The sequence below is a fragment of the Mytilus edulis genome, chromosome 1 (genome assembly GCF_963676685.1).
Source record: "Mytilus edulis chromosome 1, xbMytEdul2.2, whole genome shotgun sequence".
NCBI classification, from domain to species: Eukaryota; Metazoa; Mollusca; class Bivalvia; order Mytilida; family Mytilidae; genus Mytilus; species Mytilus edulis.
Genome location: NC_092344.1, coordinates 99,563,362 through 99,590,743, shown reverse-complemented (window position 1 = coordinate 99,590,743; position 27,382 = coordinate 99,563,362). Strand labels below are relative to the sequence as shown.

General features: G+C 32.1%; 1 protein-coding gene and 1 long non-coding RNA gene across 4 annotated transcripts in view; one reads left to right on the top strand and one right to left on the bottom strand.

Annotated features, from left to right (window-relative positions):
* LOC139498007 (uncharacterized) overlaps positions 1-22,622 on the top strand; it is a 34,154-nt gene extending 11,532 nt beyond the window's left edge. Inside the window, exons 1-2 of one of the 3 annotated variants that reach the window (XM_071286313.1) lie at positions 2,186-2,205; positions 21,349-22,622. In XM_071286313.1, coding sequence (XP_071142414.1) covers positions 21,384-22,415 — 1,032 coding nt within the window. In that variant the 5' untranslated portion in view covers positions 2,186-2,205; positions 21,349-21,383 and the 3' untranslated portion in view covers positions 22,416-22,622. Of the gene's footprint in view, positions 1-2,185; positions 2,206-6,904; positions 7,035-21,348 lie in introns of those variants that run through there. The other 2 variants (XM_071286297.1, XM_071286305.1) reach the window with 2 other exon arrangements.
* LOC139497622 (uncharacterized) lies at positions 10,398-12,425 on the bottom strand. Its single transcript, XR_011657758.1, has 2 exons — positions 11,715-12,425; positions 10,398-10,808 (listed from the first exon to the last, which is right to left on the bottom strand). It is a non-coding gene; the product is annotated as an uncharacterized lncRNA (long non-coding RNA).
* Positions 22,623-27,382: the final 4,760 nt, after the last annotated feature.

Below are 27,382 nucleotides of genomic sequence, written 5' to 3'. Positions count from 1 at the left end.
TCCATTTTTTATGGAGACATTCTTTATAAAGCACAAAAATGTCAGTATTCACCTCAGAAGATAACAAAACCTTTAAATAGACTTATTAAGAAGGAATATAGTTACGATACTGTTGTTAGGTCATTAAAAGAGGGACGAAAGATACAAGAGGGACAGTCAAAGATTGCATATTTTGGCGTTAATATTGATTCACTTATAGGGTCCTTGCATCGGAACTAAACACATTTATTTAAAAACCAGTTGTTGGCATGACACGGGTTATGTTCTTATATATGTCATGATGGTATGATACGAAACCCCTAACGGGAAGGATTGTGTCTGATATTCATATGATGAAGACATAATCTTTAAATCAGTTTAATTGAAGTCTGGAGTTGGCATGACAGTTAACTGCTAGTAGTCTGTTGTTATTTATGTATTATTGTCATTTTTTTTTTATTTTCTTTGGTTACATCTTCTGACATCAGACTCGAAATTCTCTTGAACTGAATTTTAATGTGCGTATTGTTATGCGTTTTCTTTTCTACATTGGCTAGCGGTATAGGAGGAGGTTTGAGTTCTGATAAACATGTTTAACCCCGCCGCATTTTTGCGCCTGTCCCAAGTCCTGAGCCTCTGGCCTTTGTTAGTCTTGTATTAATTTTAATTATAGTTTCTTGTGTACAATTTTGAGTTTAGTATGGCGTTCATTATCAGTGAACTAGTATATATATTTGTTTAGGGGGCAGCCTCCGGGTGTTGGAATTTCTCGCTGCATTGAAGACCTGTTGGTGACCTTCTGCTGTTGTCTTTTCTATGGTCGGGTTGTTGTCTCTTTGACACATTCCCATGTCCATTCTCAATTTTAATAATTTTATTACAGATGGACTGTGTTCAGTGTTAAGTTCTAAGTTTCTTCATAAAACTAAGATTTATGATAATCCAAATTGTACATTTTGTAATAGAGAAATTGAAGCATTAGAACATTTGTTTTGGGAATGTGAACATACACAATTATTATCAGAACAGATTGAAAATTGGTTTTTGACCAATGAAATTAGTGTACTTTTTACAAAAGAAGTTTGAAGTTTTTTTTGTTTGGTAACATTGCAAACATATGAACTACATTTTGTATATAAATAAATTTTGTGTATTTACTGTCTTCTGATTGGTTAAAAGTATTAGTTTTATTTTCAATGTTGTCAATTATTATGGCGACACGCGCACTCTGACGTTGTGTTTTCATACGCCAACATGTGTGTACGTACGTTGTTATTGTTAATATGAATAATATAAAAAGTTCTTTGAGCACTACTTTTGATAGAAATTTATTTATAATGAATGGCAATAATTTATTTTGAATTTATTGACCCATAAAATAAATTTTTGACTCTTCGGTGTGAGCCTAGGCTCCGTATTGAGGACCGTACCTTGACCTATAATGGTTACCTTTTTTGGATTGTGACTTGGATGGAGGATTGTCACATTGGCATGCATACCACATCTTCCTATGTATGAGTACTCGAATGAACCTTACTTTTTTGTAGCTGCCTAAACCATTTATAGCGATGATACTATCTAAACCTTATAAATTCTATATATTTTTTTCTTTGTTGATGGCGATACATGTTCCAACTTGTTTACAGCATACTACTCGCTTCAAGTAAAAAATGATATACACATGCTGTTGTGTTAGAATTATTTTTTAACAAAATATCGATAGTAATACATATATATGACCTGGTCTGCCATGAAAATCTGTGAAAATTAATAAAACGTCGGTATACAAAGTGCTGCAATGAAAAACTGTCCTTTGTAAAATTTATCATGTGATTCTTCTTGTTGAATCATTTATTACATACTGTTTGTTTCTATTTTCCTGGTCAGTTTAATGTTCAACAATACAAACAAAATCTAAAAGAAACCAATTATATTTCTAACCACGAAATAAATTATATCTCCCAAGGTTAATCCTTTTGGTAAATACTTTATCACAATGTTTTCTTTATATTGAAAGTATTCCATCTATTCCCACTAATTATTATAGGTTAGACAATACTTGGTCATGTGTTATGAAGATTTAAGCCCAAGGCGAAGCCGAGGGATTAAATCTTCATAAAACATGACTAAGTATTGTCTGACCAATTTAGAACATATTCACAATGGATGAAATGAGATAGCACTGACGTAGTTTGTGAAGGATTAATTGTTTTTCTTCTGCTCCAGGTAAAATTTAATATATAGATTCTATCTTAAGATTTTTTTATTCTAAAAAGTAACACAATGTTATATAAATCCTCTTTTTGAAATTAGATTTCTGTGCGAATACTTGAATTCAGACCATTCAACATTAAATGTTTACTTTTAAAGTAAAATCACAAAAATACTGAACTCAGACGAAAATCAATTCGGAAAGTCTATAATCGCATGGCAAAATCAAATAACAAAACGCATCAAAAACGAATGGACAAGAACTGTCATATTCAGTCATTTTTTTGCCTTCTAATTATCATAGTGCATGGTTTTCCATGCACTATGAAATGCTATACATGAATGACTTTTCATTGTCAGTTAATTATGAAAGTGAACAGCTGAATAGCTGCACTAACGAAGTGTACTATCCCCTAAGGCATTTTTCTTGGGAAAATAGCCTACTGATTAAAGATGATAGAGCAAAGATTAAAATAAAAACATTTTGAAATTTGCAAACTTTCATAATTAACTGACAATGAAAAGTCATTCATGTATAGTATGTATTAGAGGGCAAAAGAAGGGGCGAGTATGTTCTAACATGTAATAAAAGAAATACTAAAAGGAACTGTTGGAATTAAACGATCTTTTCATTTTCGACAACTTCAAAGATCAAATAATATCACAATTTTACAAAGTGTTCCCTGGGGGCTCTAATCCGATTTATGTTTTAAAGAAATTACATAAGCCTGAATGAATCAAATCAAATGAGAAATCAAATCAAATATTTTATTATAGTCTCACCTCTCTACATGTACAATACAGACATGAATTCAATATATATATACAACATGTTTTAATTAAAAGTACAAAACAATCTTTGAAAAATCGAGAGCCACTCTCAAAGGAGTTACTTAAAAGGTTTATTCCCGATTGTCCCACTTTTTAAAATTGTAGAGTTCTGATTGTCCCACATGAAAAGTTCTGATTGTCCCACATGAAAAGTTCTGATTGTCCCACATGAAAAGTTCTGATTGTCCCACATTATTTTATGTAGTAAAATGTTCTTAGATAAACAAGGTAACTTGTTTGTTTTTCTATATAAACAAGAATTAATTATTGCACATTTAATATTAATTTTATAAAAGTATAAAAAATATGTTTTTTAAATCATTAGACTGATACACTTTTGATTAAAAAAATATAATATTTCTGATTATTGAAATAGATCTTTTAAGGTCTTGAATTAAACTTTTTTTTCTAAACCTGATTTTTGGGTTTATATATGACTCTAGAAAACTAATTGGTGACGAAAATCATATGGTGGTGCATTTATTTTTGCTACAGCCAATTGAAAGTACCCAATTCTGATGATTTTCTCAGTTTTCATGAAATGTTATCCATTTTTGGGCTATTATCATGAAAAAAATCACAATTTCACAATTAAACTTTATTTTTTTCATACTTTCAATAAAGATAGAGTGGACCAATCTGAATAGATCTAACTTTAAAAAATAAACTAGAAGTAGGTGTTAATATAAGAAAGTTTTATAAAATTTTATTGCTTTTTTGTGTCAAATTGACCATTCTGTCAATTTGTAAATTTTGGAATTTTCTCTTTTTTTAGAACACAAATCTTATTATTTCAACTTGTTTGTTATAATTGATTGAAAAAATACATATTTGAGAAATTTGAAATATTTTTTTTTATATGGGATGCACATGCTTCTGGTAAAATCATTTCTTGTACCCCCATCTATTTTCTCTAAATTTGCTGCTGTCTAGAATTTTTCCAGATCAGCCTTTCCAAGAATCACTATTAAAGGTTGTTTTTCCAATTTTCCCATTGTTTTTGCAGTCAACAGGACTCTTCACCAATTATAAAGAAGAGCCAGACTTCCATAAGAAATAAGAAGAGGTGGTATGATTGTCAATGAGACAGCTCTCCCAAAGCGACCAAATGACACAGAAATTAACAACTATAGGTCACCATACGGCCTTCAACAATGAGCAAATCCCATATCACATAGCTACAAAAGGCCCCAAAATGACTAATGTAAAACGAGAAAACTAATGGCATAATTTATGTACAAAATAATGAACGAAAAACAAATATGTTACACGGCAACAAACGACAACCACTGACTTACAGGCTCCTGGTTTGTACATCACCACAACAAAGACACTAAGTACAGATCTGAGAGTACTCGCAGTACTGACTGCTAGTTCAAAGCCAATAAAAAATAATTAAAAAAAATATGCATCTTAGACTAAAAAAAAATAATTTTTTAAAAGACTTCATATTATATTATATGATACTTCAATTGTACCTACTATAAGCAAAATTAAATATGTAAATATTATTATTTGTTCTTCTTTTGTTCATATTTTATAAGTTACATCGATTAGTAACCTTTGATTAACTGCAACACGCTATAAAACAATATTGTTCACTGACAAAGATTACAATATTTGTAGAAAGCTAATTTACTAATCTGATTATAATATTTAAATCATATACTTATTAAAATGGTAAATTGTCACTAATTAACTAACAGAGTAAACATGTCACTCAATAACCAAACTGAGAATTAAATTGCATATCAAACATGTTGATTTAAGTGCTGTATATGAAGCGTAAATATAAACGAAAATATAAACTAAAATGAATTATAAAAAAAACAAATAATTAAAGAGGGGGGGCAAGGGGGGTCCCAATAACAGCAAAACAGCAAATTGATTTGGCTCATAACAGATAACAAGGAATTAAAATGGACAAAAACAGATAACAGTAAATGAAATATTAAAATAATATGGTCTTTGACAAATCAGTATTTCTTATTACGGATATAATCCTTTGTAATGCATTCCATTTTCTATAACTATGTTTTTAGTATTAATTCATGTATCTAGAATGTGTTTAAATTACTACTGAATATATTATAATATTTTTTATGCGCTCGTTAACGGAACGTATTATGGTATAACTGTTGTCCGTCTGTTGTCAACATGTCGGACATCATTTCAAAAACTCTTTAACCAATTTGCATTAAACTTTGGTAAAATTGTTTATATCTATTGACGTGTGAGCTCCCTTTTTTTTTTTTTTTTTTTATTATAAATTCTAGATTTTAAGTTTCTGGATATAATGGGTTTTTATTCAATAAAGTTGGTGTTTTTTCTCAGTTTTTTGATAATATCTCAAAAATGCTTTCACAAAGCAAGGAATTTTGGTGAATTGTTTATATCTATTAACATGAGGTCACTATCAATTTTTATAAATTTTAGATTTAACGTTTCCGAGTTAACGGGTTTTATTAATTAAAAAGGGGGGATTTTCCAGTTTTCAGACATTAACACAAAAATGTTCTCAGCAGTTCTCATGAAACTTTGGTGAAAATTTTATATCTATTGTTGTAAACTCCCTTTCGATTTTTATTAATTTTATATTTTATGTTATTGAGTTAAGGGATTTTATTCATTAGAAAAGGTGGTATTTTCTAGTTTTCAAAAATAACTCAAAAATGCTTTCAGCAGTTCTCATGAAACGTTGGTGTATTGTTTATATATATTGACTGAAGCTCCCTTTGTTGTTAATAAAATGAATGACCTAAAAGAGTTTCAATATTCTGACTTTTTCTAAATGACCATCTAATGAGGTGTGTGAATTTTTCTTATTAAGACTATGAGGCAAAGTGGTATATAGGGTAAAAAAATCAAAAGCACCAATTATAAGCATGCAATTTATCAAGTACTTCGAACGAATTTTGACACTCCAAAAGCAATTTATTCCACTATTTTCAAAGGCCTTATTTGAACAATTTTTTATCAGGTTTTTGATTGTACCAAGTGTACTAGTAAATAGAATACATAGTTTAGTAGTGAAACAATGGCTTGAAACGAAAAAAATCTTCGTTTGTAATGAGTTATGTGCAGCTTCGGACCCAAGTACATGGTTGGAACTTTCATTGTACAATGCATTTGGTTCTGCTTTGAAAAGAATCACAGAGCTGAGTCTATGTACCATATTATATCCAAGGTTAAGTGGTTGTTAGGACCTAGTCCTTAATTGAGATCCTTGTCAGATATTCCTGGCCATATGTTTTCCTTTTTGTCATATTAAGAATTGTTTTAATTTAATATGTTCGTAGGGGAAACAAGGAACATTATTCTCATACAAAAAAATAAGATAATTCTAAATACACATTCATAAAAAATTGGAATTTATTACAAAGGATAATCATAAGATATACTTGAATTGTCCTGGACCTCACTTCTGTCATGGGTATATGTTAATGGAATCCTTCTCTGAATACGGGACAAACATATTAGTAGTGGTAGACCCCAATGTCCAATGATCTTCAATTTATACCGAATATTGATTGTCAACAAAAAAATGCTAACATTCCAATTTTCAATAACAGTTAACAGCAAATACATTATCACAATAACAGATAACAAAAAAACTAAAAGCCCAATAACAGCTAACAGCAAATATATTTTCAAAATAACAGATAACAAAGAATTAAATTGCCCCATAACAGTATAACAGTTAAACCCCTTGCCCCCCCTCATTAAAGTCTAAAATATCATTATTGAGAATTTTATATTAAATACGAAACTGCCTTTTCCCTGGTCACATATCCGTTTGAACACTGATAGGTGATTAGAAATCAAATAATTATAACGGCAATCATCCTTATCACACACATCTTTAAATAGACTGTTCTTATGCAAATTAAAACGTAAGCTCCGCCCGATCTGTTTGAAATACAATTGGTAATAGCCATCGAAAATAAACCGTCAGTGTTTTTTCGGGTTGGTGGATGTTTGGTCATATTAATAGCGGAAACACACCAAAAAAGGTTTGTTGAATAATTAGTATTTGCATTTCTGGAATAGTATTTCGTTGTTTTGTCATGAAATAGAAGTTCTTATTATATAGATCCGAGTGGAAGAAATATTTTGACATGCACAAAGCTCAATTGGTCTGGTTATCACACAAAGAACCGTAATCACTGGCTTTTTAGCTCACCTGTCCCGAAGGGACAAGTGAGCTTATGCCATCACTTGACGTCCGTCGTCGTCCGTCGTCTGTCGTCGTCTGTCGTCGTCGTAAACTATTTCAAGAATCTTCTCCTCTGAAACTACTGGGCCAAATACTTTCAAACTTTAACTGAATGTTCCTTAGGGTATCTAATTTATAAATTGTATCCGAAGTTTTGATCTATCAACAAACATGGTCGCCATTGCTAAAAATAGAACATAGGGGTCAAATGCAGTTTTTGGCTTATAACTCAAAAACCAAAGCATTTAGAGCAAATCTGACATGGGATAATATTGTTTATCAGGTCAAGATCTATCTGCCCTGAAATTTTCAGATGAATCAGACAACCCGTTGTTGGGTTGCTGCCCCTGAATTGGTAATTTTAAGGAAATTTTGCTGTTTTTGGTTATTATCTTGAATATTATTATAGATAGAGATAAACTGTAAACTGGAATAATGTTCAGCAAAGTAAGATTTACAAATAAGTCAACATGACTGAAATGGTCAGTTGACCCCTTTAGGAGTTATTGCGCTTTATAGTCAATTTTTAACCATTTTTCGTAAATCTTAGTAATCTTTTACAAAAATCTTCTCCTCTGAAACTACTGGGCCAAATACTTCCAAACTTTAATTGAATGTTCCTTAGGGTATCTAGTTTGTAAATTGTATCCGAAGTTATGATCTATCAACAAACATGGTCGCCATTGCTAAAAATAGAACATAGGGGTCAAATGCAGTTTTTGGCTTATAACTTAAAAACCAAAGCATTTAGAGCAAATCTGACATGGGTAATATTGTTTATCAGGTCAAGATCAATCTGCCCTGAAATTTTCAGATGAATCAGACAACCTGTTGTTGGGTTGCTGCCCCTGAATTGGTAATTTTAAGGAAATTTTGCTGTTTTTGGTTATTATCTTGAATATTATTATAGATAGAGATAAACTGTAAACAGCAATAATGTTCAGCAAAGTAAGATTTACAAATAAGTCAACATGACTGAAATGGTCAGTTGACCCCTTTAGGAGTTATTGCGCTTTATAGTCAATTTTTAACCATTTTTCGTAAATCTTAGTAATCTTTTACAAAAATCTTCTCCTCTGAAACTACTGGGCCAAATACTTCCAAACTTTAACTGAATGTTCCTTATGGTATCTAGTTTGTAAATTGTATCCGAAGTTTTGATCTATCAACAAACATGGTCGCCATTGCTAAAAATAGAACATAGGGGGTCAAATGCAGTTTTTTGGCTTATAACTCAAAAACCAAAGCATTTAGAGCAAATCTGACGAGGGTAATATTGTTTATCAGGTCAAGATCTATCTGCCCTGAAATTTTCAGATGAATCAGACAACCTGTTGTTGGGTTACTGCCCCTGAATTGGTAATTTTAAAGAAATTTTGCTGTTTTTGGTTATTATCTTGAATATTATTATAGATAGAGATAAACTGTAAACAGCAATAATGTTCAGCAAAGTAAGATTTACAAATAAGTCAACATGACGGAAATGGTCAGTTGACCCCTTTAGGAGTTATTGCCCTTTATAGTCAATTTTTAACCATTTTTCGTAAATCTTAGTAATCTTTTACAAAAATCTTCTCCTCTGAAACTACTGGGCCAAATACTTCCAAACTTTAACTGAATGTTCCTTAGGGTATCTAGTTTGTAAATTGTATCCGAAGTTATGATCTATCAACAAACATGGTCGCCATTGCTAAAAATAGAACATAGGGGTCAAATGCAGTTTTTGGCTTATAACTCAAAAACCAAAGCATTTAGAGCAAATCTGACGTTGGGTATTATTGTTTATCAGGTCAAGATCTATCTGCCCTGAAATTTTCAGATGAATCAGACAACCTGTTGTTGGGTTGCTGCCCCTGAATTGATAATTTTAAGGAAATTTTGCTGTTTTTGTTTATTATCTTGAATATAATTATAGATAGAAATAAACTGTAAACAGCAATAATGTTCAGCAAAGTAAGATCTTCAATTAAGTCAATTTGACCAAAATTGTCAATTGACCCCTTAAGGAGTTATTTCCCTATAAAGACTTTTTTTCACAATTTCTTCATCATGTTGACTTACTTTAAAAAATCTTCTCCTTTGAAACTGCTGTATCAATTTCAGCCAAACTTAGGCTAAATGAGTTTCAGAGTATCTAGTATAAATTTTATATTTTATTTCCTTGTATGTCAAGAAACATAGCTCCTATGGCTAAAATAGAACATAGGAAAAAATGATTATTTTTTTTTGGCTTTTGAAGAAAATAGGACGATCCAAAAAACATTTAAATAAATTGAAAAGCCAAAATAATCATTGATGAGAGATTTAACCAAAAGAATTAAGGTGAGCGATTCAGGCTCTTGAGAGCCTCTTGTTTTTTAACGTTATTGACTATGGAGAATAATTGTAACATAAGCTATTGTCTCCGATGAAATATTGTCCTGGACACCTCCTTCTGGACAATATTTCACTATGAAATTCTGTTCATGACAATACTTCTCTATGAAATACTGGCTTTAAAAATATATTTTTTCAAATTTGCATAGATATGATACTAAACCCCTAACGGGAAGGATTGTGCCTGATGTTCATATGATGAAATCATAATCTTTCAGTCAGTTTAATTGAAGTCTGGAGCTGGCATGTCAGTTAACTGCTAGTAGTCTGTTGTTATTTATGTATTTTTGTCATTTTGTTTATTTTCTTTGGTTACATCTTCTGACGTCAGACTCGGATTTCTCTTGAACTGAATTTTAATGTGCGTATTGTTATGCGTTTACTTTACTACATTGGTTAGAGGTATAGGGGGAGGGTTGAGATCTCACAAACATGTTTAACCCCGCCGCATTTTTGCGCCTGTCCCAAGTCAGGAGCCTCTGGCCTTTGTTAGTCTTGTATTATTTTAATTTTAGTTTCTTGTGTACAATTTGGAAATTAGTATGGCGTTCATTATCACTGGACTAGTATATATTTGTTTAGGGGCCAGCTGAAGGACGCCTCCGGGTGCGGGAATTTCTCGCTACATTGAAGACCTGTTGGTGACCCTCTGCTGTTGTTTTTTATTTGGTCGGGTTGTTGTCTCTTTGACACATTCCCCATTTCCATTCTCAATTTTACTCAACACCAAGCGGATTTGAAGTATTAAATGAATCTGGCATGTAATGGAATTTAAAAGAAGATGTTCAATGATTTATTTTTATATTAAAATATAGAAATAATCCAATTTGACCCAGGTATCACATGCTCATCTATCAAGTCACTATCAAAGTTCCCTACACACAAAGCGTAGCTTTCAAGTTTAGGTAGAAGAGATTAAATGTTAATGATCCAATGAAACATTGTTGGTATATCCTCCATAAATGATATTCAGAGGAATGTTCTGGTCAAAAGTGGCATTCAGTTGTACACTAGTATTTCTATTTCTATTTGAAGGCATGCCATATATATCATGTATATATGTTAGTCCACATGATAAGTGCATGAATGGCCAACTGCTGTTTGCACACAACTGCTTAGACTTTTTTGGGGACTTGAATCCTTGTGCCTAGACTTTTCTTCTTAACATTCACCAGTTTGAGCATTTTGGAAAATACTGAAAAAAAGGTGTAATATAGTTACATGTGGCAATAATAATACAATATCATATGGTTTAAACAATTCCAATATCAAATATGTCGTTAACAATAGCAATACTACCTCAAGATCTCTGCTCGAATAATTATATTTGCAAAATTTATGTTAGATTTCTATGGGTTTATGCAAATTCAGGAATAATTTATATCTGTAGCAATGTTTCTATTGTTTTAAAATAAAATATTTTGCAATATTGTAGGATCAAAAGATGTCGCAAACAAACAAAAAATCAAAAATAACAATAAAAGGAATAAATGTTAGATAACAGAATATCCTTTATATATTATATATATAAAACTCTAACTGGACTTGACTGAAGTATAGTTTAGAGCAGTTCGGTCTAGAAAAGATAAAGCTCGGGTACATTTGTAATGCACAGGTTTAAAAAAATTATGACGTCTTGCTATTTTAATTATTTGCTTTGACGCTTTGACGCTGTTGCAGGAAAAAATCTTGCAAGGCTATTTTGATTTTTGCTTTGACACCGTTGCAGGAAAACATTTTTCATTGCATTGTTGGATTTGAAGTTGTTGCAGGAAAACATTATTTAGCCTAGCAAAATGCCATAATTAACAGGCATAATAATTAATTGGACTTAAATTTGTAATGCATGTGATATGTGGTATAAACAGATAGAGAAGAAGGGAGTCCATACTAATAACATGCATAATAAAAGGGGGGCAATGATTTATAATAAAGACCAAAACAGCACTACCCATACATCATTAAAGGCATTAAAGTAGATGAGCTGTGTTGGTGTATTATTATTTTGATGTCAGTAAAAATGTATATTCATTTGTACACAATGTACGTTCACAATACCATGATGCTGGTAAACACTGGGCTGAACATTTGAAAATATTACCATCCATGCATTGTCCCTTTCCACATCGGCAAAGGCAAATCTATGGAGTTTTCTATGGAACATGGCTAGTTAAAATTGATGTAAAACTATTTCAAAACACATGGTTTAACGATTTCATTTCGGTATAAACAGGAAGAAAGTATCAGATTATTATGACAACTGGATCCCCTCCCAATTTAGGCCTGGTAAATAGCGATTCATCTGAGAACCACAATGATGTTTAAAGACAGAAAAGTATCACAATTCCCTTATTTAGCGGTTTGAGCTTTCTTCAATACACTTTATCACCAATGTTTTACGTTTGTAAACATGTTTGAACATTAATCTAGGCCAATTGAAGAACTTTATTCATTTTTCCCAAGCCACCCCCATTTTCGCTCCAGAACGCCATTTTTGTTGTAATCAACTCAAAGAAACGTAAAAAAAATAGGAAAACTAATGCATCAATCACTACGAAATTTACTCAATACACGAAGAAATCATATATCTATCAGAAAATATAAATTTTATCACTCATCTCCGTTTTTTGAGGAAGGAGTATAAAAATAGAAAATGATGATAGGACCGCCCAATAGGCGGGATAGGGTGAGGTCACTTCGGTCAATATGCAAATTAATTCTATGGAGCCGTGTATTCTTACTGCGATCGTAAAAGTTATTCATAACACCAGAACCATTTTAAACTTCTTATTTTAAGCATAATATTTGATAAATATAGATTGTAGATACTTACATATCGATGTCTATTTGTTTAGGTGATGCAAATGTCAGCCATTAATCAGAGCTGGTTTAGCATTTTCCAGATGCATCACGGGTAATCTCACAAAATCTCGCGCCGCAGAAGATATTATACTACAGTCTATGCAAAAGCCCACGAGATTCCAATCCTTCTTACTATACAAATCCTTGGATATTACAATTAATCATTGGAATGAGGGCACCTGTCAGGTATCAGACCCAAACAGTGAGAGAAAGTATAATATAATGTATACATGTCTGCTTTGGTAAATCACTATTTAATTACATATTGCATAAAAATATCTGATAATCATCTAGAAATCGGGGAAATTGCAAATATTACATATTCAGTTTAAAAATATATATTACTACAGTTTCAGAAGATATATAAAAAAAAAGTTTTCTATATGGTAATATTTTTTTTACATAAAGTGAGGGGGTTTGGACCAGTAAATTATTAGAAAAAAATACTTGCCCAAAGCTTTGGTGTTTTTATCATTAAAGGGGGGAATGTTTCAGCATATTCCCTGATTGTATGTGTATACCTCTATTTTGTCATATATACTTTGATGGAAATAATTATTTCATGGCATACTTTTTAGGAGAATCATAAATTATTATTCTTGAATACACATACATTCTTCATTTTGATTCAGCTTTCAGTGATGAGTCAGTGATGCAGAAACATATTGTTTCTTAATAGATCTACATAAAAATATATTTTATAAAGATTATGGGTATTAAATGTACAATTTTGCTTTTATATATTCTATTCTAGAGTAATGTTTTTAGAGAATTTCTGTTAAGTTAAGACCCAATGTCAATTATATCTGTGAACTTATTAAATATTTATTTCCATTCTTAATATGTTTATCTATGCAAGTAATTATTTATGTGAAGTCTATTAATGGTGAACACTGAAATGTAACAACTTCTAGTCACTGGCATAGGATATCATACCCTTGACAATTTTGATTAAAAATTGAATTAATCAAAGTACTCTATAAGAAGGCTTTACCAAAAAAGTAATTTCTATGTGTTTGTAAGTAGCAATATTACAAAGTAATAAAAATTGAGAAAAAATAATAAATAATAAAAACAAAATCAGGGCTTTATTTCATTTTCTATTGAGAGACTGATTAAAAAAGTAAAATCTATTCCTGAACAAATTGATGTCATAAAAATATTGCATTTTATATTGAAGTTTGTTCTCTGTAGTGGTTTTTCATTCTAACTATATATTTAGATTTGGCCTGACAGTGACACTGTCATGTGTTTTGTTGTGTGCTGTCTCATTTTAGAAAAGGGGTTATATTGTCAAATATAAATTCTGAAATGTAGTAGTTTGAACTTTCTGTTTTTTTTTAAATCATTTAGAACTTAATAGGGCTTAGGAGATATTATATAAATCTAAGCATAGAATATGAATACCCATACAGTCCTCTTGAGTCAGATCTCTGTTTAACATTTAAGATAAAGTAAATTTTATATTTTTCTAGAATAAAGTAAAACAAAAAATAGCTTTCTCACTAATTATATGCAATTTAGTGGGATAGTAATGTGTGTACTCAAATTGAACAAAAACAATCACAACATTCAACAGCTAGAGCCATGGGGTGTGAAAAATAATTATATAATGAATATGATTTTTTTTATATAATTCATATAATATATAGTATAATATCAGGATCACTTATAATGACATACTGTTCTCAAATAATATGTACCATCAGAGACATATGATATATAATCATTTCTGGTAACATATAATTATGTGTAATAATGAAGAATTAAAAAAAATTACCATGTTGACCTGATATATAAATCCTTAATCATCAAATGCAGGTACCTGGAGCTTAACTATTGTAAAAAAAAAAAGAATGCAATAGACTAAGAATTCATTAATAGAAATTAATTTACTAATAGGTAAACTGGATGCAGATTGAAAATCATCTATGGAACAATTATTGAATGACTGCTAGAACCTAGAAGATGAATAGGGAATTAACAAGCACAAGCAATATTATATTATGAAGTGATATCATCTTCATTCATTTGAAATTACATCTGAAAGCTACAAAATAAGGATCTGACTCTGTTCAAACTGTTTTCCTCTGTTATTTATCTATGATATATCTGATCTCAAAATGTTTACACTGGACATGTCATTCTTTCACTGATTCAGGACAAAACCTGACAAGTGTCACAATAATTTACACCTGGACTTCCCTAAAAATAATGCACTGCTAAAGGGATGTTATTGGGAGGTTTGTGTACATTTTATTACATGTTTAATGTGCTGAATTCATATCATTTGTGTGATTTGTAAGAAAGTAAAACATATTTTGTTCATTTTTAGTATTTTTGTGTACTGGGGCATGAAAAAGGGAAATAAATTACACAAAAAATAACAGATTTTGTTCATTTCAATGGACATGTTGACTGTCTTTTCATTATATTATAGTGGCAAGTCTGTCGTATTTCGGAGCTGTTTTAGTACAGGGCAGAGCAGTTTCAACAATAAAAGAAGGGAGTCCCCGCAGGGCCTTACCAATTTGTGATGTGTACTGAAATTGTGCTCGTTTGTAAACAAGGAAGGGTAACGTCATGTGACTACCCCAGTTCTGTTCTCCATGCTCCAGTTTATCAATATAAACTTATCATATTTATTTTTCCTAAGTAAAACGGGTTTGTGTCAATTCGTCCGGAGTTGAATATTTGTCAATGACGGTCGATGTTGAAAAATGGCGGTTCCGAAGACTGAAAATAAATGACTTGAATTTCTGATTCAACGATGAAATTATTTGACTTCTCATATCTTTTAAATACTTGTTAAATTTATCATATCATGCATACCGCTCGTGATACGTTTAGTTTCTTATAATTTAACAAATTCACGATTTCCTACCGGGTCGTCTTCCGCGGGGAATTATTTTTCTACGCAGCGACATCTGTCGACGACGTTCTCTTAAATTATCTCCACTTGATTCTCGAATAATAAATCCGGGTTTTTAACGGACAAATCAGGGATTTGCTGTCCGGCTGACTACAGTCAAATAGGACCTCAGATTGATACTCGTTGCTTCTGTTTTTTTTTTTTACAATTATTGCTGCTTCCATAGGATTACCTGTTGTTGTGTATTTTACTGTGGTTAATGTTTATAACATGATCGGGTTTGAACAAATAATCCCTCACAAACTTTAAAGTTATTCAATATAAAATATAAGGAGATGTGGTATTAAGGCCATTGAGACAACTCTCCACTAGAGACCAACTGACACAGAAAATAAAAACTATATGTTACCGTTAGTCCTTCAACAATGAGTAAAGCCCTTACCATCGAGTCAGCTCTACAATTCCGGAAATGACAAATGTACAACAATTGAAACGAAAAATATAACGGCCTGATTTATGTAAAAAATAATTCTGCCAAACAAAATATAATATATAGAAACAAACGACAACCACTGCATTATTACATGCAGGCTCATGACGAGAGACAGACCAGCACATAATGTGGAGGGGTTAAACTAATTTGAAGACGCGCCAACCCTTCCCGAAACTTGGTCAGTGTGTGCCAGTACATAAGCTATAAAATCAAGCATTAGCTCCATCATCTTTCCTTCCATCAACCATCACAAGAGGTGTATTAATATTTGTATACCCATTACACTTGCCTGGCATAGACACAGGTCTGTGCAAGAAAGGTTCTGCTCAAAGCAAACATGTTTAACCCCGCCGCATTTTTTCACTTGTGGCAAGTCAGGAGCATCTGGCTTTGTTAATCTTGTATGCTTTTTAACTTTAGTTCATCTATATGTTTTTACTTAACCGGCTCAATTGAAGATTCTTTTGCAAAAATACTGACTTGAAAAACTGTCCATGCCTTTTAATGAAATGTGTTTTTTCCAGCTATTGTTTCTGTATTCAAATCAATGTTATCTCCACCTTCTTGAATAATCCCCCAACCATTTGCAACCTGGAAAACATTATACGGAAAGTACACACCATCTTGAATTCGCTCATTTTCATGGTTGTCAATACTTGTTAGACAGCGTCGCACTTCACTATATACTAAGCACAAAATCCATTGACATTTAATGTTTCAACAAAGTATTTTGAACCAAACTCATGATACATTTGTAAATCTAATCCTAAATGAGAAGGAGTAAAACTGTGTTTGGCAACATGAACAATTGACTCAACAATCGCCAAGCATTTACACAATTTATCTGGTGCATGCATTTACTGAGACTAGACTTGGATGTATGTAGTATTATACAGTTACCATGAAATGAATTCAGTGCTCCAGATAAGAATTCACAAATTGGGGTTTTTACCCACCCTTTTTGTATGTAATTCGGTGATAAAGTATCAATTCCAATTCACCCCTGAAGCAAATATCAAATTGGGTTTTTTCACCACCAAGCTCCTTAATGTATTGGGTTTTTCATCAACATAACATTGAATATTTAGGCATGTTATAATCACATCATATCAACACCAGATGTTTTTCCATCTTAAATATGTTTCTTTGTATATGGGCTAGCTGTTTTATTTGGTTTATTTACTGACGAGCAATTGAACATATAATTTGTGTCCTGTTTGAAACGTTCTTCCAGTTTCATATTTTCTCACAACTTATATAAACTGCAGCTGGTGTCACTAGTTGGACAGTAACTAATTACCTTTCTAGATCGGATCATCCCATATGATATGTGGCTAAGTGTTTAGATTTGTATGTAAAATATATGAAATTTAGGTGCTGTAAGAAAGTTTTGCAAGTCCTTTCACCTTTTTGCCAGATCTACTTTTTAATAAAAATAATAAGTAATTCCCAGATTTAAGATATACCACAAAACCTTGACCAGGTTTATAGGGTGGTTTAATGATGGAGACCAAATTCAACTTAAATTTACAAATAATTCTGCAACATCAAATAAATAATTGAAAATGTTATACTCCCAGTTATACTGCACTTGCCAATAAGACAACTATATTAAGCATACAGAACAATTAGACCAAAACAAAGAAAGGGTCAAGCTGCATTACCTCAAAAACGGATATGTATATTCGATCACTCATCAACTAAATGAAAAAAGACTATATAAACTAAAATTATACTTGAATGTTTTTGTTTAGTTCAATAACATAAATCTGGGTTAAGTTGTTCCTTATAAGAACTTTTGGTTTCCGATGCTTTCCAACTACATATCATGTCGTAATTGATTTGGCCTTTCACTTTTTCCAACGTGCCGTGCGTTCGATGGAAGCTTCCCTAAAAACACTAGCTGAGTCTTGTTTTCATTTCAACTTTCCCTCAGCTATCAAAAAGAAGCTGAAAACATGCTTCTGTTCAATATTTTACCGGACATTTGAGTTTCTATAGAAATCAATGCGTGTAGACTGCAGTATACACGTAGAATATTTTAACTTAGTCTAAGAATCAGTAGGAAGGAAAGATATATATTTATCAAGTAACGTTGTCGTGAGGAATGCTTTTTTTAACACCTTTAAATCGTAGTCAAAAGTTAATATAAAATTAGTAAAAGCAGTTTCGTGACCTGAGGTTTCTGCTTACAGGGGCTCAATTTTTTTTTATCATTTTTGGCAATTTATTTTTGGTTTTTGTAATACAACCAGAGAGATAAAGTGCTTGAAGCTTAAAAGATGTATGAGAAACTATTTCAACTTTCAAACTATCGTCATTCCTTCCTGTCACGGTTAACACATTTTTAATTACACTCATCTGATTCAAATAAAGCTCACTTAAGGATGTATTCTTCTGACATTTTATTTCATTCGTATGTTATGGAGTTTTATACTATGTTGTCAATTTTCATTGAATTAGAACAATTATTTATTTAGGGACCAGCTGAGGCCCACTTCCGCGTGTGGGATTTTCTCGCTGCTTTGAAAACCCATTGGTGGCCATCCGCTGTTATTTGGTGTTTGGTAGGGTTGTTGTCTCTACGATATATTCCCAATTTGCATTTTCAATTTTGTTTTCAGACAAAACAACTAATTATAACTTTCATCATTGCATATCGGAGTTTAAAATGTGTCTGTCCTCAGTGTTCATTTTAAGTTATACTAGCAGAGTTTGTTTAAGGTTCACCATCATCTACATATCATATACAAGACAAACATCGACAAAATTATTGTATAGTTTAAGACTACTAAAACACACCCGCGAAATCGCTGGCATTCAGAGCGTGATTGAAAGTATGTAAAGTGTTGTAGGAAGATTTAATGACTTGAGAATTTCAGGAAAATGTCTTTTTTATTCCTTCTTCTTTATTTCAAAAATTCCCATTGTTTTTTCTATTAATTACAGTATGCACCTATATTTAGTATATTATGAACATATATTTAGTATATTATGAACATGCAAGTCAGGAGCCTGTAAATAGTGGTTGCCGTTTGTTAACGTGTTACATATTTGTTTTTCGTTCATATTTTGAACATAAATAATGCCGTTAGTTTTCTTGTTTGAATTGTTTTACACTGTAATTTCGGGGCCTTTTATAGCTGATTATGTGGTATTGGCTTTGCTCATTATTGAAGGCCATTCGGTGACCCATAGTTGTTAATTTCTGTGTCATTTTTGTCTCTTGTGGAGAACTGTCTTTTTGGCAATCCTACCACCTCTTCTTTTTTTTGTAATCAATGAAATTTTGTAAAAGATTTAATGACTGGAAAATTTCAGAAAAGGTATCAAAAGTCAAAGGTACCTTGGAACAGGACACTTGTTTTCTAGCCCGGCTCATCCTTTTTTCCGCAAAATTCCCCCTTTTTTATTTTCTGATAATTTCAATAATACATGGATAATTTTAGTGCTTAATAAAATTAACGGTACCAATTTTCTTGCACCAGATGCGCATTTCGACAATACATGTCTCTTCAGTGATACTCGTGGCCAAAATATTTGAAATCCAAAGTTTATATAAAAGATGAAGAGCTATAATCCAAAAGGTCCAAAAAGTATAGCCAAATCCGTGAAAGGAATCAGAGCTTTGCATGAGGGAGATACATTCCTTAATTTATAATAATTTCTAATATTTTGTAACAGCAAATTTTAATAACACAAAAAAACCGTATGTTCATGCCAGTACCGAAGTACTGGCTACTGGTTTGGTGATACCCTCGGGGACTAATAGTCCACCAGCAGAGGCATCGACCCAGTGGTAGTAATAAAATTAACGGTACCAATTTTCTTGCACCAGATGCGCATTTCGACAATACATGTCTCTTCAGTGATGCTCGTGGCCAAAATATTTGAAATCCAATTACTATAAATTGCATATTTGTTTTTCGTTTATATTTTGTACATATAGATAAGGCCGTTAGTTTTCTCGTTTTAATTGTTTTACATGGTCAATTCGGGGCCTTTTATAGCTGACTATGGGGTATTGGCTTTGCTCATTGTTGAGGGTCGTACGGTGACCTATAGTTGTTATTCTATGTCAGTTTTGAATTTTGAATTTCTATGTCAGTTTTGTCTCTTGTGGAGAGTTGTCTCTTTGGCAAACATACCACATCTTCTTTTATTGAAATCAATAAATTTTTGTAAAGGATTTAATGAATTTCAGAAAAGGTATCAAAAGTTATTGGTACATTGGAACATGACAGTTGTTTTTCTATCCCGGCTCCTCCTTTTTTCCCCAAAAATTCCCCTTTGGTTTCTATTAATTCTAATAACACATGGATAATTTTAGCGCTCATCTGTATAGTATGTACATTGGCCTTTTTAACTTTTTTAGATTCGAGCGTCACTGATTAGTCTTTTGTAGACGAAACGCGCGTCTGGCGTATATACAAAATTTTGTCCTGGTATCTATGATGAGTTTATTTACAACCACTGGGTCGATGCCACTGCTGGTGGAGATTTATTTCCCCGAGGGTATCACCAGCCCAGTAGTCAGCACTTTTTTGTGCTGACATGAATTATCATTGATATGGTTATATTTATAAATTACCTGTCTACAAAATTTAAAATTTTTTGAAACACTAAGGCTTTTTTACCTCAGGCATAGATTACCTTAGCTGTATTTGGCAAAACCTTTAGTAATTTTGGTCCTCAATGCTCTTCAACTTTGTACTTTATTTGGCCTTTTAAACTTTTTTGGATTGACTCACTGGTGAGTCTTTTATAGACGAAACGCGCGTCTGGCGTATATACAAAATTTTGTCCTGGTATCTATGATGAGTTTATTTATTACTATAAATAAAGTGTATTTGTTTTTTTTTACTTTCAATTCTCACTTTACTAATCGGGCCAGCGGTCATTTATACATTATACAGACTCTATATCAATTAATCAACTCTGTGACCGCCGTGGATAGTTAACTTGAAAATGATATCAGATAGAAAATACTCTTTATTCGTAGTAAATGTATGTTCAAAGTATTAAGAAAACGCAAACCGGAAGTCTAATCTGACTTACAATTTCGTCAAATGTCGGAATAATATCCGGACGCTTTTTTCTCGTTTTTCTCCCAAAATAACTCAATCTGAATAATCATATGAATGGATGACAAATGCGAATATGCCATGTACCTATAGGACATAGAGGCATAATGATTAATTTATTGTTGAAAGAAGAGAAGCGACACACAAAATGAGTTCTTCTCGTTTAATAGTATAGAAACACGGCAATACGTGCCAACTCCTTCTGATGAACCAAAAGAAGGAGTGACACTATGTCTATCAATTGGTAAATATGTGTAATAAAGTTACTAGATGCTCCAGATACATATGCTGCAAAAAAGCAATTAAACAAATACAATTTTTATTTTGAAATATAGAAAACATGGATAAATGTAAGGTTCCTGAGAAAATGTTAAACACGATGTTATTCATTAACAATTTATATTTGTTTATCTCTTGTTTGCAGGATAGAACTTTTACAGTTGTTCTGGCACTAGGAAAATGGGAACTTTGATCCAATATTCGAAATTCGTTTTAATTATTATTTTCATTTTTGTACTCACCATCCTGCTTTACACCAGAGTCAGATCTAGCGGAGAAGTGGTAGATGCTATCTCTGTTCATTCTGATCTGACGACTAGCCATAACAATTTGTATTTTTCGACATACTTAAATGAAATAAAAAATACAAGACTAATTTGTGGCGAATTATGTGATACAACACGTAAAGGAACTCCAGGAAAGTTTTTTGATAAAATTACAGCAACTATAAATTGTGAAGCTTTATTTAAAAACAAATATGTGGATTCATCTCATGGACTTGCGCATGCTCCAAGAAAAATACCTTCTACCTTATTGAATGATTATACCATGAATGGAAAAATGAAAGTACACACGGCTTATTTTAATCAACAATATCTTGGTAGTACCGCAAGGACACCTATTTGGACAAAATCTTTACTCAATGAGTACGTAGCGCTAGCAAAAGAAGGAAAACTATTTGGTACTTACGGGATACCAGAAACAAACGCACTAAGGGACGGTCTACAGCATGCACCAGGAGTGAAAGGAGGGCGTGTCCTAGTCATCGGATCTGAAAAACCATGGGTTGAAGCATGCTTGATTGAGATAGGAGCAAAAAGTATTGTTACACTTGAATATGGAAAGATTAAATCCGAACATGAGCAGATTACAACGATGGTTCCCTCGGAATATAGACGACAATTTTTAGATAATACATTAGGATTATTTGACGCAGTTGTATCGTTTAGTTCTATAGAACATTCCGGATTAGGAAGATATGGAGATGCTTTAAATCCATGGGGAGATTTAATAGTAGTTGCAAGGGCTTGGTGTGTAACAAAAACAAATGGATCCCTAGTACTTGGTGTTCTTTATGACATAAATAACGATTACATTACATTCAATGCACATAGATGTTACGGTAGAAAAAGATATCCATACCTGACAGCAAATTGGAATCAACATTATTTGGGGAAAGGACTACAAAGGGTTCATGTGTTCACCAAATAAAAGTATTTGATATATTAAATCTATATGCAGATAGTATCTTTGAAATGGTCCATATAGAAATAGAGGAAGATTTCAGACTAGATTGCAGTAATCAATACATTGATATTTTCCAACTGCATTTCATGGTTCAGTGAATAATTAACATAACACATGAAAAATAAGACTTGTGTAAAAAGCTTGCGTTACGAAATAAATAGTTACGGCCCCCTTGTTGTTTTCAATTTATAAAGTTCACGAAACCTTGCAAAAGTTAAATACATAAAAGTAAACATTAATCATAGAACCATTCTACAGAATCCAACGAAATACAACTGTTTAGAAGTCCCGCAATGATAAATGAAAGTTTGCCTGTGTCTAAAATAATTACAAACGGTATAGCACATCCTTATTTTACGGTGATGTTGTGTACCGATCCAGTTAATTTAATTATGATCCGGGTAAACTTATCGATCCTCTGAACAAACTTATTGTGCAGGTAACTTATTCAACCTTGTAATTATTTATTTGAATATTGTTACTATCGGTATAATAATTGAATTTTTATACGCCCGTCGTCTTTTAGACGGGACGTATTATGGTATACCGTTGTCCGTCCGTCCGTCCGTCCGTCCGTCCGTCCGTCTGTCCGTCCGTCGTCCACACTTCGGACAATAACTCAAAAACACTTTCACCAATTTCCAGGAAACTTAAGTGAATTGTTTATATCTATTGACGTAAGCTCCCTTTCGTTTTTTTTTTAATTTCAGATTTTAAGTTTTGGATTTATGGGGCTTTATTCATAAAAAAGGGGGGATTTTCAACACTTCGGACAATAACTCAAAAAGGCTTTCACCAATGTCCATGAAACTTTGGTGAATTGTTTATATCTATTGATGTAAGCTCCCTTTCAATTTTTATAAATTTCAGATTTAAAGTTTTGGATTTATGGGGCTTTATACATAAAAAAAAGGGGGATTTTCAACACTTCGGACAATAACTCAAAAAGGCTTTCACCAATGTCCATGAAACTTTGGTGAATTGTTTATATCTATTGATGTAAGCTCCCTTTCAATTTTTATAAATTTCAGATTTTAAGTTTTGGATTTATGGGGCTTTATTCATAAAAAAAAAGGGGGATTTTCAACACTTCGGACAATAACTCAAAAAGGCTTTCACCAATGTCCATGAAAATTTGGTGAATTGTTTATATCTATAAATGTAAGCTCCCTTTTAATTTTTATAAATTTCCGATTTTAAGTTTTGGATTTATGGGGCTTTATTCATAAAAAAAGGGGGATTTTCAACACTTCGGACAATAACTCAAAAAGGCTTTCACCAATGTCCATGAAACTTTGGTGAATTGTTTATATCTATTTTTATAAATTTCAGATTTTACATTTCCGTGTTATGAATTTTTATGTTTAAAAAAGGGGGGATTTTCCAATTTTGGGACAATAACTAACACTTTCACAAATTTTTATGCAACTTTGATAAATTGTTTATATCTATTGACATAAGGTCCCTTTCCATTTTTATAAATTTTAGATTTTTAAGTTTTCTTAAGTAATGAATTTTTATACTTAAAAAAGGGGGATTTTATGAAACTTTGGTGAATATATTAATGTAACATCCCTTTTGATTTGTATATATATTTCTAGTTGATCATATAAATTCATTTAAAGCATAAAAGACAAGTTAAAAGAGCAACGGGCGTATCATGCGCTAAAGCGCAGCCCTTTATTTATCAAGTAACCAAAACCAAAACTTGATATTATTTTTATACCCGCATATGTTATTCAAGTCGAAAATAAACTGAGAAAGACGAAAAGACAAACAAAGTATACAAAAAGACAAACAACAGTATACAAAATAGATTTAGGAAGATGTGGTGTGAGTGCCAATGAGACAACTCTCCATCCAAATAACAATTTATTAAGGTAAACCATTATAGGTCAATGTACGGCCTTTAACACGGAGCCTTGACTCACACCGAACAACAAGCGACAAAGGGCTCAAAAATTACTTATCTATATAAAAAACAGGAGTGCACACGCTGAAATGTCTCGCCTTCTATACTAATCATTGATATTATGTTGATAGTTCTAAGTATAAAACTTAAAGATTTATTACAACTGTCACATAAACTTAACATTAACCAAGATAACTAAACAAATACCATTGAACCATGAAAATGAGGTTAAGGTCAGACAAACAATGCCAGGCAGACATATACAGCTAACAATGCTTCTATACAACATATATAGTTGATCCATGACTTATAGTTTAAGAAAAAACACAAAAACTTAACAATGTGCAATGAACCGTGAAAATGAGGTCACGGTCAAATAAAACCTGCACGACTGACATAAAGATCATAAAATATTTCCATACACCAAATATAGTTGACCTATGGCATATAGTATTAGATAAAAAGACCAAAACTCAAAAATTTAACTATAACCACTGAACCATAAAAATGAGGTCAAGGTCAGATGACACCTGCAAGTTGGACATGTACACCTTACAGTCCTTCCATACACCGAATTTACTAGCCCTATTGCTTATAGTATCTGAGATATGGACTTGACCACCAAAACTTAACCTTGTTCACTGATCCATGAAATGAGGTCGAGGTCAAGTGAAAACTGTCTGACAGACACTTTTGTGAATTTGTTAGTTGTATTTGTGCTTTGCATTTATATCTAAACTATATGGATATGTATTGCACCATAACATTTGATTCGTAACAGTACTAAAACAAGCCTATAATTAATTGAGTACAATTGGTGCCAAAAGGAAGGCATTGAACTTGCTGATACTAGTTAAAATCGAATTGTACTTACAAGTTGACAAGAAAAACATTTATAATTTGCATATTTCATACCACAAAAATAACAGTGTCTTGTAATGTCTTTTTTTGACGTTTGAATGCAACATTTTTCACAATACAACTCATGTTAACTATAACGCTGCCAAACTATGACAAGCCATGTGACTTATTTGGTATCTGGACTGATATTCATAAAACTACTTTAGTTAAGATTTGTTCCGAATGGATGGATTTTTCTACATGTCCTTCGATAAAATAGTACCACAATATCTTCACTTAAGTGGTTATATGCATATCGGCCCAGGAACATACAACTACTAGTATACAAAGCAAAGTTATAATAAACGAGTGACCGGTGAAAAATAATGTTATTTCAATTCTTGAACCAATGCATACAAACATCTTAAACTTAGTCTTCTGTGCACGATTTTATCATTTTTTTCGCATAAATTTCGTATAATCGTCAATGTTTTTTTCAATTGGTCAGTGTTGTGAAAATATGGCAGGTAATTAAAGTTCGTGTTTTGAAGCCGAAGTTTAACGATTATCACCTGTTTGTCAACAACCAACAAAAAACGCATGGATATTGAGAACGTGTTTAACATGTACAATCAGATAATAGTGTTTTTGAAGAACATCCATGCGTATTGCGATCACCGGGTTTTTACGAGATGGGTCACACGGAGGTCACTTTGCATACGGAAAATATGTAGGAAGCAATTAAAATAAATTTCTTCTTGATATGAACAAATTAATTTAAAAGAATTTTCTTCAGAATAAAAGTATATGTACATAAGTTTTATAATGAAAACTATCCATTGAGTTATAAAAAAAAACATAATATGCATTATTTTTTTTGATTTGAGGTTTCTTATGACTTTAATTTAAGCTTTTGTATAATTTTAGAAATTTGTAAAGGCATCACATCTATCCTTTATAAAGATAAAATGGATAAAAGCAAGTATGTTAAATCAACAGTTATTATCATGAGCATAGCAGTGGTATTTTTTATTTTTCAGTTCGAAGTATTTAAAAACAAACTGAAGTGGGATACAGAAAGCTCATTTTTTTCGAAGAGAACAAATACTTCATGGGTTTTCTTAGGAGATTCATGGATGAAACGACTATTTGAATCTATAATAAAAACAAAGAGATCTTGCAAAAGCGTCCAACGGGCCCCTTTTACCATATTTGGGTCAGACAAAATGTAAGAAATGGACAAAACCATCTAAAACAGAAGGACCTCATATGTATGGATTGAATCCACCATTTTGAACGGATTGTCATGCGTGCAACAGTGAATTTTATGACTGTGGTAAACAATTTTTTGAATATATTTCAGTTGAATTCGCACTTTTTTTAAGTAGTCAGTGAACCATGTTCGTCATCCATTTCAGTTCCTTTTCTACACACCAACCCTCGTAGCAAACAGAGTGTTGAGTTAGATTGGGGTCAAATAATATTGTGAGACATGTAGAGGCAAATATAGGATCTTCAACAATACACAATGAATCACATGATATGTCAAGCTTTTAATAGCTATTGAATCTATTTAACAGAGGCTATCAAAGATCTGCAATTAACGCCAATTCTTCTTCTTCATATATTAACATAACATATAATGAAGGTCGGCCACTAACAAGGTTCCTAACTAAGGGACATGCAGTTGGATTTTCATTTCTTTTCTTCTTCAAAAGAATGATTTTTTTAAATTCTATAGGAAGCTGGTGTAAATAAATAATATTGTTTCATTCCTGCGATGTAATAATGTCAGATAACCAATTATGAACGTCGTATATACAATTGCTAAATCGTTGTAATAATTGCGCATGAATGTATTAAGAGTTGACTATTTGTTTTTGAATAAGCTATTTATACCGTTTAGTTCTATTCTAAGTTGACCATTCATTTTTAACTGAATTATTTAGGCCTGTTTTTTGCTACTCCACCTAAAATAGTTTTTGCCTTTTAATTACCTATTGCTTTATGAAAATAAACTGTTGATTAATTATTTGCTTGATGTGTCGGTCATTTACGCCACTTTAAACATCATTGTGCTATTTCGTGGCGGTCTTTCTTGGTGGAGGAAGCCAAAAGGCCCAGAGAGAACCAACGACCTTTGGCAGGAAAACTTGACAATCCTTGTCTATCAATCAAG